The 17,289-nt window shown below is 37.7% G+C and overlaps 1 protein-coding gene across 2 annotated transcripts in view; it reads right to left on the minus strand.

The window, feature by feature from the left end:
• STPG2 (sperm tail PG-rich repeat containing 2) overlaps positions 1 to 17,289 on the minus strand; it is a 579,741-nt gene that overhangs the window by 435,934 nt on the left and 126,518 nt on the right. For both annotated transcript variants that reach the window (XM_072624685.1, XM_072624686.1), the window contains exon 10: positions 15,074 to 15,166. In XM_072624685.1, the coding sequence (XP_072480786.1) occupies positions 15,074 to 15,166 (93 nt within the window). The remainder of the gene's footprint in view (positions 1 to 15,073; positions 15,167 to 17,289) is intronic.

Raw genomic sequence — 17,289 nt, forward strand, 5'->3', positions numbered from 1 at the left:
ACTCAATTCCTGATAAGTGAAGTACTTAGAATGTAGAATAAGATAAATATATATGTGTGTGTGTATACATACGTGTGTGTGTGTGTGTGTAATATGACCAATGTAGAAATTTGTTTTCATTGAATATACATGTTTGTAATAGATCTAGTTTTTTCTTGTAGTCTCAATTAGAGGAAGGATCTAGAGTGAGATGGTAAGAAAGCAGATCTTGACAAAATAAAACAATACATTTGTAAAAACATCAGTGAGGATTTTAAAAAGAACACATAAATATCCCTATATAAATAGGGATGAAGGTGCAGATGAGATTAGACAACATAAATCTGTAGTGTGCCTCATCATCGGGGTTATGTATGATTTGAATAACATTCAGCAGCAAGTGCTAGTATCTAAAAAAGTGGTTGGGAGAAGTAATCTAGGGCTGTAAATTAGGAGAAGAAAAGAGCAATGTTGGAACAAAGATTGAAGGGTAGAGGATAGTTCAAAGTTAAGCTAATTAAAGTAGAATTAAATAGGACCAAAATTAGGAATGGAGGAAATTAAGATCAGGGCAGATTGACAGATTAGAAAAGCAGCAAGAGGTGGAGTTGTATTGTGATGAGAACATTTAAGAGAGGATAGGAGTGTATGTTTAGATAGAGGAATTTCAGAGTTCTACAGGATGGATGTGGGTGATGAAGAGACAGAGGTTATCTTCCCTTCTCGTACCACTTTTTTTTCCCGTCTCCAGTATGATGGTGATGTATGTGTTACAGTTCTCTTTTTATGTCTTATCCCCTACCAGACTATAAACTTCAGGGTCTTCAGCAGTCTATTGCTACAGTGAGTCTAGCAGCCTTTTCTCAGTTCTTATCCTTCTTAACCTCTGAAATGTTTCAAAGAAATGGTTCTTTTCCTTTGTCATTTTTCTCATCTCCAGCAGGTTATCCCCATATGGGGCACCCCAGGGCTCTATTCTCTTTCCTTTCTCTTCGCTATACTCTCTTTCTCCAGATGAGCTGATCAGCTTCCCCAGATTCATCTGTCATCTCCATGAAAATGATACCTAGATGTATATATTGAGACTTCCTCTCTTTCTTTAGCTCTGGTCCACCATCAAAAAATGATGGCATTTCCTTTCCACCTGTATATTGCATCAGCTTCTAGAACTCAGTATGTCCAAACCAGAATTTACTCTTACCCCTAAACCTACTCTTCTTCGTAAATTTCTTCTTTCTTTCAAGGATCACCATTCATCTAATAACCCAGGCTTAGAAGCTAGGAGTTATTCTGGACTCTACTCTCCCTTACCCCAGTTGACAAATACACTTTTTGCCCATCTCTCAATCCATTCCCTGCTCACAACTCAAATGGCCATTACCCCAATTAAAGAACTCTTCATCTGCACCCTTTCATCTGAACTACAGAAATAGTCTTCTAATTGTCTCTGGGTAGCCTACCTTCTCCCTCAAATCAATCCTCTGTGTAGCTGACAACTAATATTGCTAAAGCATAAATCTTACAATGTCAGCACCCTACTTAAGAAACTTCAGCAACTCCCTATTTCCCCAAGACAAAATACAAACTCAGATATTTGGTAGTTAAAATATTTCACAATTCGGCCCCAGTCACTCTTTTCAGACTGATTACACCTTATTCTATCTTACACATTCTATGCTCCAACCAAAGAAACTTATTTGATGTTCCCATTTTCATCTCATTGACAAGTTCTGGAATGCACACTTTCCTTACCTCAGTCTCTTAGGATCTTTATCACCCTTTAAATCTCAGCTCAAATGCACCGTTCTACAAGAAGCTTTTCCTATTTCCCCTAGGTAACTGGGGGAAATAACTGTTACAAAATGCATACATTTTACATATACTTATCTCAGTACATATAGCTTTCTTTCAATAAATTCCTTGAGGATTATATCATTGTTTTTCCTTTCAGTCTCCACCGAATACCAAAGTGTTGGCACACTACAAGAGTTTAATAAATGCTTGCTGAATTGAACTAAAATGAATTTAATTAACTTCTGGTTGGCCTCAGAGGGAAGAACTAGAAACTGCAACAGCAAATTTAGTTTGCTTTAAGGAAAAATTTCCCAGTAACAAGAGTATTCCAAAAAGGGACTATTGTGGCAGCTAGTCGGTGCAGTGGATAGAGCAACAGCCTGGAATCAGGAGGACCTAAGTTCAAATCTGACTTCAAACAATTACTAAGTATGTAATCCTGGACAAGTCACTTAACCCTGATTGTCTGAAAAACGGGTGGAGCTATTGCCTCAAAAGGGTGTAAGTACTCCATCATTAGAGATCCTTAAAGAAAAGCTAGATGGTAATATGTTGGTTATGTTGTGGAGGGGGATCTTTTCTGAGATCTGGGTTGGACTAGATACCCACCGCGATAACTTGCAGTCAAGTATGAAACAAATCTAGCATATACCTAAAATATGACCTAATTAAAATTCTAATTTTAAAATTATGGTCAAAAGAATGACACTGTATTTCTTTAATGCTTTTAATATTTCATATAATTTATCACAGTTGTTTCTACAAATGTAGGAAGGATTTGTTAAAATGCTTTAGGAAACAATAAAAAAAATTTAGGCTTAAAAACCAAACAAGAAATGGAGAACATCATAAAAGAGAAAACAGACAAATTTGACTACATAAAATTTAAAAATCTGTTGTGCAAATGAATTCAATTAATATAGATAAATGGTTGAGTAAAACCATTAGTTTCAAATATCATTGATAAAAGTCTAATATTCAAAATATATGGCATTGATGCATATCTGTAATACCAAAAGTCCCTCCTGAACAAATAAGTAGCCAAAGTAAATGAATGGTTTTCAAAATTATTCAAAATGAAGACTGCAAATTCAAAGAATATAGCATTCATAACCATATCCAAGCAGACTCTAAATGACCAGTACTAAGAGAAATGCATATCAAATAATGCTGAGGCTTCCTCTCAAATGATATAGGTTGGCAAAGATGAAAAAATATGAAGTCAGTGGTAAAGAAGTTGCAGTCAGATGGGCAAACAGATGCATTGTTTGGCAGAGCTGTGAAGGAACCAAATTCTTCTAGATATCAATTTAGAATTATGTAAGAATTAGGTAAACTATCCATATCCTCTGTTCAACCCCACAACTGGCTGTATATCTCAAAGAAGGAAAAGCCAGAAATAATAGTTCAAAGATACTAAAATATTTATACTCTCTTTGTAGTAACAAAGAACTGAAACAAAGTGGGAACTGATAGATGGGGAAATGGTGGAAAATTATGAATGTAATGTAATATATTATTATATACATACAATATTATACCTAAAAATGACAAATACAAGGAATTCAAAGAAACTTGGGAATATTTGTATGGAATCAGAGCAAAATAAGTGGAACCAAGAGAATAGCATGTCTTGCTACAATAATGTAAATTTTGAATATTGCTAAAATGAAGTTGAATTCTTACAAATGTTGGGAGGGAAAGGGGCCCAGAGGAGAAGTGTGGTACAATAAAGAGAATGCTGAATGTGCAGTCACACAACAGCTTGAGTTTGAATTCTAGATCTTCCACTTCTACCTGTGTGGTGACTTTGGGCAAATTTCTTATTACGTACAGGTATGTTTTCTGTCTTATAAAATGAAAAGGTTAGACTAGATAACTTCTGAGCCCCCTTACAACTATGATCCATGATCCTTTGACCTCATAACAGAGAAATGGGAAAATACTAATAGAAAATATTGTATATATTGTTAGCCATAGGCACCGCTTTGTATGTTTTTGCTTGACTGTTTTTGTCACAAGAGAGGGTTCAACCTGTAGTGGTTGGTCCAAATGACTTAATGAAACAAAAATAATCAATAATCTTAAAAGATCTTAAAAGATCCTCTCTCCTAAGTTCCTCTGCTTTCAAATTTCTAGTTAGAAAGATGCTATACTTTAAGAAATCATCTTGCAAATTCATGGTAGTAGTTATAGTTAAGACAGGGGAAAAGTTCTGTAGGTGGATCAGACAGTATCCATCACTGCAATTAGAAAGACAATATAACAGGAGTTACTATCTTAATGGATTTGCAGCATTTTTCAAAGGCAGATACCTAAGCTATCAACAGTCATGTGAAAAAAAATGCTCCAAATCATTAATAATTATACAAATGTATATTAAAGGTTTCACTTCACCCTCCTCATGGTAACAAAGATGACCAGAAAAGAAAAAAGAAAAAATGCTAGAGTTGCTGAGGGAAAACAGGCACATTAACATACTATTGACAGAACTGGGAAATGGTCTGGACATTCTGGAAAGCAATCTGAAACTATGCCCCCAAAGTCCCTAAATTGTGCATACCCTTTGACCCAATGATCCCCCCAAGGAGATCAAAGAAAGAGAAAAAAGACCTATATGGACAAAAATATTTATGGGAGCTCTTTTAGTGGTTGGAAACTGAGGAAGTACTCATCAACGAAGAAATGACTGAGCAAGTTATGGTACATGAATGTAATGGAAAACTATTATGTTATAAGAAATGATGAAAGATACAATTTCAGAGACAACTGAAAAGGCCTAAATGAAATGAGGCAGAGTCAAATGAGCAGAACCAGAAGAATAATTTCTTTCAATAACAAATTAGAGAGACAAACAATTTTGAAAGACTTAAGAATACTCATCAATTCAATGACCAACCATGACTTCCCATGATGAAAAATGACATCTACCTCCTAAAAGAGAGGAGATTAACAGATTAAGACATATTTTTTTGGAAATGGCAATAAAGCAATTGTTTTTGTTTGAATATACATATAGATATTTGTTATAAGGATTTTGTTTTTCTTTTTTCATAGTGCATGGAGGGAGGAAGAAAAATAGTTTTTTGTTAATAAAATATATATATACATATATATATATGAAGAATATTGTTCTTCCCTACCAAAATTCTTACAATTCCATAAAAGGTTGGGAAGAAGACCAAAATGACATCACCATTGTAAAGTGAAGTTTCAGTATGTCCAACTGTGGCTGATCAGACCAATATGAGCTCAGAATGCTCTACCACAGGTTGGGAACAGATAGTCCGTAAGAATATTTGAGGTGGATATCCCAAATTTGTTCATGCTGCGTTTACTTTCTGCAGTCTCAATTCTACTTTGCTCAAAGAGCACAGCACTTTTTCTTATGTGGGCACGCCATGCTGAGCAGTCCTGTGCCAGTCTCTCCCATGTTGCACAGTCAAATCCAAAGTTCTTGAGAGAGACCTTGAGAGTGTCCTTGTATCGTTTCTTCTGGCCCATATGATCACCTGCCCCATGCAAGTTCTCCATAAAATAGTCTTTTTGGCAAGCATACATTTGGCATTCGAACAACATGGCCAGCCCATAACAGGTAATAACACACATGCAAGGCAACATTGTATAATGGAAGAAGAGCTAGCTTTTAAAGCAGACAGAACTGTGTTCAAGTCCCCATCTCTCATATATACTGGTTGTATGACTCTGCAAGTCACTTAGTCTCTCAGTCTCTAAGACTACACACTTCAGGGAAGTAGAGTAGAGGGAGCTTCCCTAGCTCCAAGTTCTTGTACTAACGAAATCACTTTTCCTGTCCTTATCCCATAAGCATTCCCTAATAACACACACATCATTTTTATGGCACCCAGAGCCACTTTCAGGAAAAATGCTAAGCACCTAAAGTTAATAAAGGACTGATCTATGAATACTCAGAAGAAGGGGCAGTGATCATTACGAATCAGTTCAATTTCATTAAGAACAAGTCATCTAAACTCAGTTCAGTATGGCTTATTGAAAAGAACTGTGGGCTTAGAATCAGGCCTAGGTTTCCTTTGACTCAGTTTTCTTAACTGGAAAATGGGAATAATAAAACCTCTTTACCTCAAAGGGTTGTTGAGAAAAAAAATGCTTTATAATCCATAAAAAGGAATATAAATATGAAACTCTTTTTATAGGATTACTAACATTTGCCAATGAACAAATAATCATACGTAATATATCTCTATTTCAACAGGATACTTTAAAAATTTATGATATCCTTGGGGAAAATATGAAAAATATTAATTGAATGTTCAAGCAGTTATTTAGGATCTGGATGAATAAGTGTAATCAAATGGGGAGGGTCAAACTTGCAGAATATCACAGTACTCTGTCTGAGGCTTTGTGACCTGGATGACGACACAGATGCTGGGCTTTTAAAGTTCACAGATAACACTAGACTAGCAAGCATACCTAAAATATTGAATGACAGTTGTCTCCAGAAAGATCCTGATAAGCTGGAATGTAGAACTTAAATCTCATAGATTAAATGTCATAGGAATAAATAACAAGGCCTATGCTTGTCTTAAAAGAAAAATAATGACATAGGTACAAGATGACAGAGATGAAGGAAGAGGGACAGATACATAGAGACAGAGAGATATGTGGTTAGAAAGCAGTTCACCTGAAGGGTTTTAGTGGCATAGAAGCTCAATTTAAGTCAACAATACAGCATTGCCAACCAAAAGCCAATGAACTGATAGAAATATGGATGTGCTGGTTTTACTGTACTCTGCCTTGATCAGACCGTATCAGAATTGTGCCCAGTTCTGAGAACCAGTTTAATAGGGAGGGTACTAGCCAGAGTAGGTTTTGTAGAGAGGCATCAGGTGCTAAGAGCACTCAAAGCTGTGGCATGTGAGGAGTAATTGAAGAATCTTTAATCCAAAGGGAAAAGAAGGGATTTACAAGAGCATTCTTTTCAAATATATATTTTAACTGTTTTGTTAAAAAAAAAAACAGTTGTGTTTTGCTTTGCCTCAGAAAGTAAAAGTAGGATCAATGAGTGAAAGTCACTAAGAAACAGATTTTAACTCAATATGAGGAAAAATCACCTAATAATTGCAGTTGTTCAGCAGCGTTGTTTCTGTACCTGGTGAGCTTCTTGTCACTGGGAGTTTTCTAGTGGAAGCTGCATAGCCATCTATAAGGGGTGCTAGAGAGGAGATTAATGCTCTGAGTGGGGACTAGATCATGACCTCTGAGAAGCCTTGCAATTCTAGGATTCCATAATGACCTGGGCATCAGGCTACACTCTAATAATCTGACCTCACTTTAAAATGCCTCAAACTCCAAAATTATTCCTCCTTTCCCACTTGATAAAAGAAATATCTTCTCACAGTTGTATCTGAGTTCAGGTAGGGGTTAAAAAAGGAAGTAGTCTACAGGAATGGTGGTAGGGGGCAGGATTGGGGCCAGGAGGAGAGGGGTCACTAGGCTGTCTAAGGAGGCGAAGATGGAGCTAAGGCAGAAGCAGAGCAGATCAAAGGTCTCAAGCCACTCAGTGGGACTGAGCCTTTCAGTGGCACCTACTCTTCCATCCTGGGAGAAAGAGAGATACAGTCTGACATAACAAACAAATAAAATAACAAGATAAGATGAGATAAGGCAATCTCATCTTTGCTGGGGTGAGAGATTATTGACACGGGACATTCATTGGACTGAGTTCACCTGTTGGCTAGTTTTGCTTAATTGTTCATTTTCTCTCTTTTACCTTTCGTTTTCCTTAGTTTTAAAATGTCTCTTTAGGAATGAGAAGATGGTGGGATAAATTTAGAAATGAAAGTGATAAAAAACAAAAGATCAATTAAAAATTAAAAAGAAAGAAGAAAAAGGAAAGCAATAAGTTTATTACCTGATCAAATAAATTCATGAAGATGAGAAAATTTGTGTATATATGTATACACACACACATACACACATATATATGTATATATATATACACACACACACACACGTATCTTACCATAAAAGAGAACAACACTAGGGGGAAAGCCGAGAGAGTTTCTTTCCTGCTCTGGATTCCTCAAGGCAAACACATAATAGCACACGTGCCCAGCACACTGTCTTTGACATACTACACTGAACAGGAGATTGGCACCCTCTGCATTCATGCCCCATGTCCCCAGGTCCTCATTATGTTGTGAAATCTCCGTAAGTTTTCCATTGACTTGTCCATCTTCATTACCTCAGAAAATGAGTCTGACAAGCAAAAGACAGAAGCAACAGCTATCAGTTGCCATCTTCTCCATGGCAGAGAAAGAACTGAGGAAACAACTGCTGAGTAAGATACTCTAAAGCCAAAGCCTCAAAGCTCCTGGCCTCCTGGGAACTCATGCCCCTGACACAGCAGCACTGCAGTTCCAACTTCATGGACTGAAACTCCAGCTTTTGCTATTTTAGTCATCCTACACAAATCTCAAATGTAAACAACAAACATGTGACAAACCTAAGAAAAATGATGGGCATGTGCATCTTTCACAGTAAATCTGGTTTCAATTTAAAGGAATAATGACCAATGCCCCAGCAGCGTAAATGAAGGAGATGGGAGCTCAGAGCATGTACATAGATCTGCCATTGGCTACTGAATCTGAATTCAGTCCAGACTCTATCCTACAGCGTGGTTGTATCCCAACTTCAAGGATACTGTATGACAACCATACCCAAGATATCCAAGAGAAAGGGAAAGATGAACCCAGAACATTTACTTTTCTGGCTGCCTTTCCAAGGGCTCAGCTCTTCAACAAAACATATACAATAGAAATGCGGGAAACATCCAAGTTACTAAGACAATGTTAGCCAAACGACTTACTTATATGTCTTTCTTCTTCATTGCTAGATTTTTCTGCAGCTGGTCTCACTTATACTGGTAAAGCCTGCACTGTTTCTGCTACCTAAATGCAATGATTATAGGCAACCTCCATGAAAAGGGAATCACCAGGATTAGTCATTCAAGTAGTCAGTAGGCATTTACTAAGTGCCTACCATGTGCCAAGCACTGTGTGGTAAGAGCCAGGGATACAAAGAAAGGCAAAAGATAGCCCCTGTTCTTAAGGAACTCACAGTCTAATTGGGGAAATAATATGAAAATAACTATGTATGAGTAAGACATATGCAGGGAAGGCACTAACACTAAGGGAAATGAGGAAAGACTTTTTGTAGAAGGTAAGATTTTGACTGGAAGCCAGGAGTGCAAATAAGTAGGGAGAGTATTCTAAGCACTAGAGACAGTCATTGAAAATCCTTCCAGAGTCTGGAGATGGAAATGTATTATGCAAGAAACAACAAGGAAGCCAGTGTCATTGAATCACAAAGTACATGGAGCTGGAAAGGTAGAAGACAGTTAGGTTGTGAAGACCTTTGAGTGGCATATAGGAGATTTTATATTTTCATCGTGCCCGTAATTTAAGGAGACCCTGGAATTTATTGAACAGGGAGGTGACATGGTCAGAACTGAATTCTAGGAAGACAGTTTTGACAGCCAAGTGGAGGATAGGCTAGAGTAGAGAGAGACTTGAGGCAGGGAAACCAAGGCAGGTGCAAGCTACTAGAACAGTCCAGGTATGAGTTGATGAGGATTTACACCATAGTGCTGGCAATGTCAGCGGATAAAAAATGTTCTGACAGTAAAAGAGTCAGAATATGGCAGCAGACTGGATATGGGAGGTGAGAAAGAGCTGAGGAAGCAAGGATGACAGCTAGGCTGCAAGAGATCACAGGAAACTTTAGAGAAAGAAGTTTCAACTGAATGATGAGGTTGGAAGCAGGATGGTAGAGAGTTAAAGAGAAAGAGAGAAGGAAATGGGAACATTATTTATAGATGGCATTCTCAAAGAGTTTAGCCAGAAGAGGGAGGAGAGATAAGGCAATCTGCTGGAGAAGGTGGAGTAAAATGGGATCATGTGTGTGTAGAAGGTTGGTATAGCAAAGTGCCATCTCTTCAGATGAGACAAGGTTGAAGGGACAGATAATAGAGAAGCCATCTGAGTGACAGAAGAGAAGAGAGAGCCCACATCAAACGGCCTCCACTTTTTGTAAAATCTGAGGCAAGCTTATTAGCTAAGAGGGTGAAAGAGAAGGGAGCCATGGGAGGTTTGTGTAGTAGTAAAGGTAGTTAATATTTGGAGTGATCCAAGGCTCAGGTCTGGTGGGACAATCACCAGAATGCTTCCCTGACACAAATTTTTCCACCTCCTTTGGACCTTTTTCCTTCTAGCTCCCAAAACGGGGTGTTCTACCATTCTAACACCGAGGTGTTGACCTGGGAAAGGAGTCATGCCTCCCTACACAACTGAATTACCTTCCACTTGTTTAAATGAACAGTTAAAACAACATGAATAGAAATATATATATATGTATATATACACATATGTATGGATCATCTTTATATTTGCTTCCAAGTTCATTTAACTGGACGAATTTTAGGGCTTCTATTGGACATGTGGTGGTGACCCATTGATGAAAAGGATGGTATAGTACCACCTGAATGGTCCTTTAGTTTTCTGTCTCTCATGTCCCCATCCCACCTCCACCTCACAACAGCAATAGAGAGGCAGTGTTTTTGTCCATTAATAGAATAGAAGCTTCTGACTGAGGGCTTCTCAGCTGCACACCTCAGGTGGCAGGATGTGACTCAACCAAGGGGTGAGAAAAAAGCATCCCTCTCTACCTTCCCACACAGCAGCTAGGGAGGGAGTCCAAAACCACAGAAAATCGCTCCCAAGTTACTGGCAGCCCTTGCCACCAAGAACTGTTGATTGCAGATGCAACAGCAACAGCAGTAGGCTGGTGCAAGAGAAGCTGGTGCTTCTGTGTCACAGAGGACAACCAGCAAAGGGAAGAATGACCAGAGTTTGATTAGACAGAATAGTGTCTGGATAAAATATAAAATATATGATTTAGCAGTATTTCAAAACTGCTTTACTGCCTTAATGAGGCTTAACTATTCATTTCCTAACTGAGTAAACCAGTACTTAAATGTTAATTTCCTGAAATAGTTCTAATCATTCTGACAATGTACACTACAATTCTATTATATTTACTATTCCTTCTTTTGTGAATAGGAATAAATGATCTGTCTCATATCCAATTCACAGTGAACACCGAGTACTTTTATTACTTCCTCCTTTTAGTTTGGATCCCAGACTTACTTGTCATTATTTTGTTTACTATAAATAGTACCTTCCCTGGGCCAGAGTGGGAGAGATGTAGTGAGTCAATGAATATAATAAGAGAGAGTCTCTCACCACTAGAACAGGTGGCATGGGACTCAACTGGGTTCAAACTACATGACAGATTACAGAATAGTAGATGAATAGATGCTGTGGGCTCAGGCAAAACCTCCTTTTGGGTTTGTACACACAGCCATGCGCACACACACACATGCACACAGTCATTCTTGAAAATAAGCACCTTAAAACAGGATATTCTCTTGTATCTAGTAGCATTTACTCAGTGGTTGATAAGGAGCATGTGGGGGTGGGGTAGAATGAAGGAAATGTGCCAGTAACAGACTTGAGGATGAATTACAGCACCTTTAATTTAATCATTAAATCTCTAAGCTTCCCTGATATCAAGGTTACTAAATACATCCCTTCTATGCTTTAATACTGTTATAAATACTGCTAAAGTCACTTTCTTGATGATTTGCAAGTGAAACATAGCTAGAGAAATCATGACAAAATTACTAACCTCCTCACTTAAAATACTCAGAAATAAACTGTGCATCTGTCATTTTAAAAAAATATTTTAATAATTCATCTCTATTTTCAGAGGTATCTGAAAATGTTATAGCACTCTAAGATTTACAAAGTACTCTTCTCACAACTACTCTGTAAGGCAATGAGTGCAGTGGAAAAAGCACTAGATTTTGCAGTGGAAGACCTGCGCTTTAACTGCATCACTTTTGTTTATTTCCTGCATGACCCTGAGCAAGGCACCTCTTTGGACATCAGCTTCCACATTCGCATAATGAGGGGACTGCCCTAGGTAGCTCTGTCAAGTCTTGTTCCGGCAAAACTATCCTCATTTACAGAAATCTGCTTCCACTGGCACACTGAATGCAGTCATCTATCTATTTAACAAGACCAGAAGTCTAAATTTCTAAGCATATGGTCATCATTACATACTACAGTAAATACTAATGGTCCTTCCGTTCATAACTTTTAGGAGGAGAAAGTCACTATAGCATTAGTGACTGGGAAAGAAACATTATGTTACATAACTTTTAAAAGGTAGCTATCCTTAGTAAAGTTCTTTTGGTATCACCCAAAATAAACCTATGTAAGTGCACATTATTCACACAAGTCAAAGGAACATAGATGATAAAAGATGATATAAATAAGATTATACAAATAGGGTCCACTCTGAATCATTCATCTTAAAATTGGGGAAATTAAATAGAGAAAAGGGTAGAACAAAGGAAGGACAGAGATGGAAGGAAAGAAAGGAAAAAAGGGACAGACCAATACTAAGAAGACAATGGAGTGAAAGGTATCCTACGGTAATTACTACAGAAAAAATAACTAAAGACAAACTTCCTATCACATAGCTCCTGGATCTCCTATCACTGCAAAATAACTACATACAATTGCTTTAAAACCATTGCATCATTTGTAATTCTTCCTCTTAAACTTATGATGTACCAATCTTTGAATAAAACAAGCCAAATAATAAATGTTTACCATATTAGACTGTAAATTCAGACTGTTCCTCAATAGTTCATCTAAAGTTTTATTTCTGTCCATATTTAAATTATGTTTTGCCAACATCTGACCTCAGCTACCATAAAGCAACTGTTGCTTTGTCTGTTTGTTTCTTTGTTTTGTTTTTTGGAAGCTTTTGGGGAGAGGGTACTAGGGAAGTGTTTTTGTGTTTTGCAACTTTTCATTATGGTGTTTGGATACTGAGAACTCTTCCTAGAAGGGACCCAGCCAACACCTTTAGGGAAGCACCTCGACATGAGCCAGAATAAAGTCCTGCTTTTGAAATTTTACCGAGTACTACTATGGGATGATGTGTAATTGCATGACAGAATTGAAGCTGTTTGTTGGGAGAGGGGTTCCTTTGGCCTAAAGGCATATCTTGGAGGCTAGTACAGGATGTTAGAGAAAGATTACAATAAATTCCAAGTACTCAGTTCCCTTTGGGGGTACCCACACATCTTCAGGATTCATCTGGGTTTGTTCTATTTCTTTCTGGGCAAGTGGACCTCATTTTGAAATATCGTACAATTTTTTCAGGATCCATTGTTCTGGGTCCCACTGGAGAGATGATTTTTATCTGAAACTCCACTTGGATTGCCTTAGGTACTCTTAGGAATCCACTGGAGAAATGTTTTCTCTACATGCTCAAAGCAACCTTGGGAGAAATTTTCATCAGGGGCAGTTTGGTTTCTGACCTGAGGAAATAACATCCAGTAAATCCCAAGTCAGTCCCTATTGAGAGGCATGCACTAAGTTCTTTATGTAGGAGTTATACTCTAACCCCTGGCTAAAGATCTCACGCAAGACAGCAATTCTTGCTTGGTCCCTTAGTCTCCATTATGAAGTGATCAGTGACTGATCCCAGAAGACCACTCACTCTGTGGGATATAAAAAGAGCTAAAGAGAGGCTCTACCTTTCAATATAAGCACAAGATTTTGAGATTCTGCCAGCTCTGACTTGGATTTCCAGTATGAGAGTAAAGGGATTTCTGCCCTTGTCCCCTCCCCTGAGTAATGGTGAGCCACAGCTCAGGCACCAGGCAGTGAGATCATGTGTCTCCCTGGTGAGGCTTGAGTCTCAAGCTGCTGCTGTCCTCTTCCTTTGAGCTCCCCTCTTGAGGAAAGTTCTGTGAATAATGATGCTGCAAAATGAATATTCTGGGTCTTAGCAGCTACTTCATGAGCTCATGAATTTCCATGTACCTGAATCAGGGCAGTCAATGCTGAGGACCCTTTGGAAGGTGATTTCTGCTTCTAAGAGAAGGAGTTGACCTCCAAAAGGATCACTCTGAGACTGAAAAGACTAAAGAGATGCTCTTGGATGGGCAGGAAATGTGAACTTTATGGATTCCTTAGGTATCACAAGTTTGAAGTGAAGAAGAAATGTCTGGTGTAGCAGTCTCACAAAATGCCTTTACCTTTTAACAAAGGATAATGCATGTGCTAAGTTATTGCTTTGTTTCTCTATTTATTGTGTGTTTATGAGCCTGGTGTGAGGAGGAGGAAATAATAACAACCCTATGCCTGATTCTTAGTTTGTACATTGAATGCACTTCCTAGATGAGTCTTCCTCTGACAGTTCTGCTATCCTATTCCTCCCTAGACATGAGCCATACCTAAAGCTTTGTTTTAGAGATTTTCCCCTTAGGATTTTAATCTGGATTCAGGACAAAACTAGCTGGAGGGAGTAAGGCAAGCCTGATTCCCCTCTCTTTGAGATGAGGTCATTCCCAAGTTAAATCCCAGATATGAGTTTAGAGCAGAAGCCACTTTAATAATTTAGTTTTTTACTGCTAAGTGTAATTTATATATAGTGATAATTAAATTAAAACTCTCAGATGAACAGAGTATAAATCCAGTCTCAACAAAACTAGAAACACAAGGCTATTTCACAAATCTTCACTTATGTTGGAAATGTACACTATGTTGTACCACTGTCTCCCATCTCCCAAAGGATAGGATGTGATGACGTTATTGTTTCTATCTATCCTGTCCTTAAAATAAATGGAATGGAAAGAAAACCAGAATCATTACTATTCTTTTTTCCTGCTTCGTCCACTATAAATTACTCAATATTAGGTCCCTGGCTAAAAATGAATATGTATCCAGTCAAAAATGTTTTGACTTTTTTTTGGAAGTTTCATATAAAGAGGGATATAAAAATACTGAGAGCCACTCAGTATTAGGGATACATATAAAAAGAAAATTGAAGATATTCAAGCTTAGGGGGTGATAGGAGTTGAATTTTAAGTCTTCTCATTCTTACACTAGTTCAATTCTCCCCTTGTCCCAGGAATATATGATTCTTTATTGTGGAGAGAAGAGGAGATTCCCTTCAATCCTGTACAATACTCTCACAGAGAATATAATGAATTTATATTGGGCTTCAGGAAAATGGACAGTTCTTTGCAACCTTAAAGAAATATGCAAATATCAAAGAAACCAGCAGATGCTGAGAAGAGCCTGTAAGTCCATGATAATGCCCAGAAGTATGTACACCATCTACTCTCAATCTCTTACATTACAGATAGATTTAATTTTTCAGAAAGTTATCTTACCGTAACTAACGATGTACTTCCCCTTTCTACTTTTGACAGGAAGGCAACTGATTCCTTACTCAACTTCGATGACTCTTCAGGTCTGTCTCTAATCTGTCAATGCCAAAGAATACCTTAAAATTAGTTTGAATGAAATGCAAAAACATCACTTTTAATCAGGACTACAAATATTACACATTGCCACAAGTTATTAATATTGTAATGTAATCAATATCAATTACCAATCATATAATCAATATCAATTAAGCAGAAAAATCTAAAAAGTAAACAAAATTTCAAGAAATATTTTCTGGAGACAAAAAGCTCTGCCACAGAGACCTCAAACAACTCCATTAAAGCTACAGGTCTCAGTTTACTGAATTGTAAATGAAGGTCAGAAAACTTAATCTCCAAGTTCCCTCAGAGTCTACATAACTATAAACATTAAAAATTGTGGATATAAAGGAAAGTCAAAATAAATTTCCCTTAACACTTCGGAATCAATAGGTATACATTATTTAAAAAAAAAAACTAGAGATGTATTGTACTTTGGTATTAATTTAAAAGTTAGTATTCATAAACATTAAGTATTTATCTCAGCCACAAATAATCTTCACATTCTTAGTTAATCCAATCAAGGTTTTAGCCATGAAAACTAGTTTAAGAAATAAACGTGTTCATAATAATTTAGCTAGATTCGATGATCATCTGGGGCAACCTGATATGAACTTATCTATGTTAATTCATCTTAAACAATATGGTTTTAAATTCCAGGGACAACATAGTGTGTTAAGTAGTCAGTTGCTGCCTTATTGCACAAGAAGCTTGAGAGTTGAAGAAAGTTGAAGGTCACCAAAGGGTGACCAGGACCTATTTGAGGACTACAGAGAACTGCAGGTTTGACAACTCCCAGGTGCAGAAGCCCTATAAAATGAGACTAATAGACACCATAGAACCTATGTCTGCTGGGAGATAAAACTAATTCTATGGTCAGACAGGTAGTAACCAAGCTCAAAGTCATTCATAGAGCATTTGGAAAGGGGGGGAGGAGTGCCAGGAATGCCAAGGTCAAGAACCACATAGCAGAGACCTCAGTGAATGAGAAACAGGTGAAATATATACTGAGCAGGAAAGGAGAAACAGGCAGCTAACTCTGAGATGGTGTGACTAAGATGAGTTGTGTTTTCCAGGCCCTCAGTCCTAGTCCCGCTACTTCATTTCTTGATGAGGTCAGACACCTGTGCAAGTCCTAATTCCATCCTCCTTCTGAAAAGATGTCTAAAGTATCAAACAATCACAGAATTTTAGAGCTAGCAAAAAAAAAACCTTACTGGCCAACGAGTCCAGCCTATAACCTCCACCTGACCCCCCAAAAGAGGAACCCTACCATGACTCTCCAAACAGATGGTTATACAGTCCTTGCTTAAAGAACTCCAGTATAAAGGAAGCCACTACCTTTAAGTCAGCTTATTCCACTTTCAGATACTATTTTTAAAGAAAATTTTCTTTATATTAACCTTAACTTTGAGACTTTTTGACTTTCAACACTTAGTCATACCTCTGTCATCTAGGTCAAAATAGGACAAGTCTTGTCCATGTCTAAGATAAGAAGCTAAGTGGGCCAGTGCAAAGAGCATTCAACTGAAAATTAAGAAGTCCTGAGTGTGAAACTGCCTCAGACACTTAAAGCTCTGTGGTCATCAGCAAGTCACTTAACCCCTCTCAGAAGAGTTTGTTCATCTGTAGATTTATTGCAAAAATCAAATGAGATAATCCCTGTAAATCACTTTGCTTACCTCAAATTGCTCATAAAGCTAGTTATTTATTTAACATGACAGCATTTTTAAATATTTGAAGACACACTTATTTTGGTATGAAAACCTATCTTACAATAAGGGAAAGTGAGAGAGAAGGGGATAAGCAGGGTGGGGGGATGATGGAAGGGAGGGCAATGGGAGGAGGGAGCAATTTGAAGTCAACACTCTTGGGGAGGGATAGGATCCAAAGAGAGAATAGAAGCAATGGGGGGCAGGATAGGATGGAGAGAAATATAGTTAGTCTTACACAACACAACTATTATGGAAGTCATTTGCAAAACTACACACATATGGCCTATACTGAATTGCTTGCCTTCCCAAAGGGGATGGGTGGGGAGGGAGGGATGAAGAGAAGTTGGAACTCAAAGTTATAAGAACAACTGTCGAGGTCTGTTCTTGCTACTAGGAAATAAGAAATAC

This window comes from Notamacropus eugenii, chromosome 7 (genome assembly GCF_028372415.1).
Source record: "Notamacropus eugenii isolate mMacEug1 chromosome 7, mMacEug1.pri_v2, whole genome shotgun sequence".
In the NCBI taxonomy this organism is placed as follows: Eukaryota; Metazoa; Chordata; class Mammalia; order Diprotodontia; family Macropodidae; genus Notamacropus; species Notamacropus eugenii.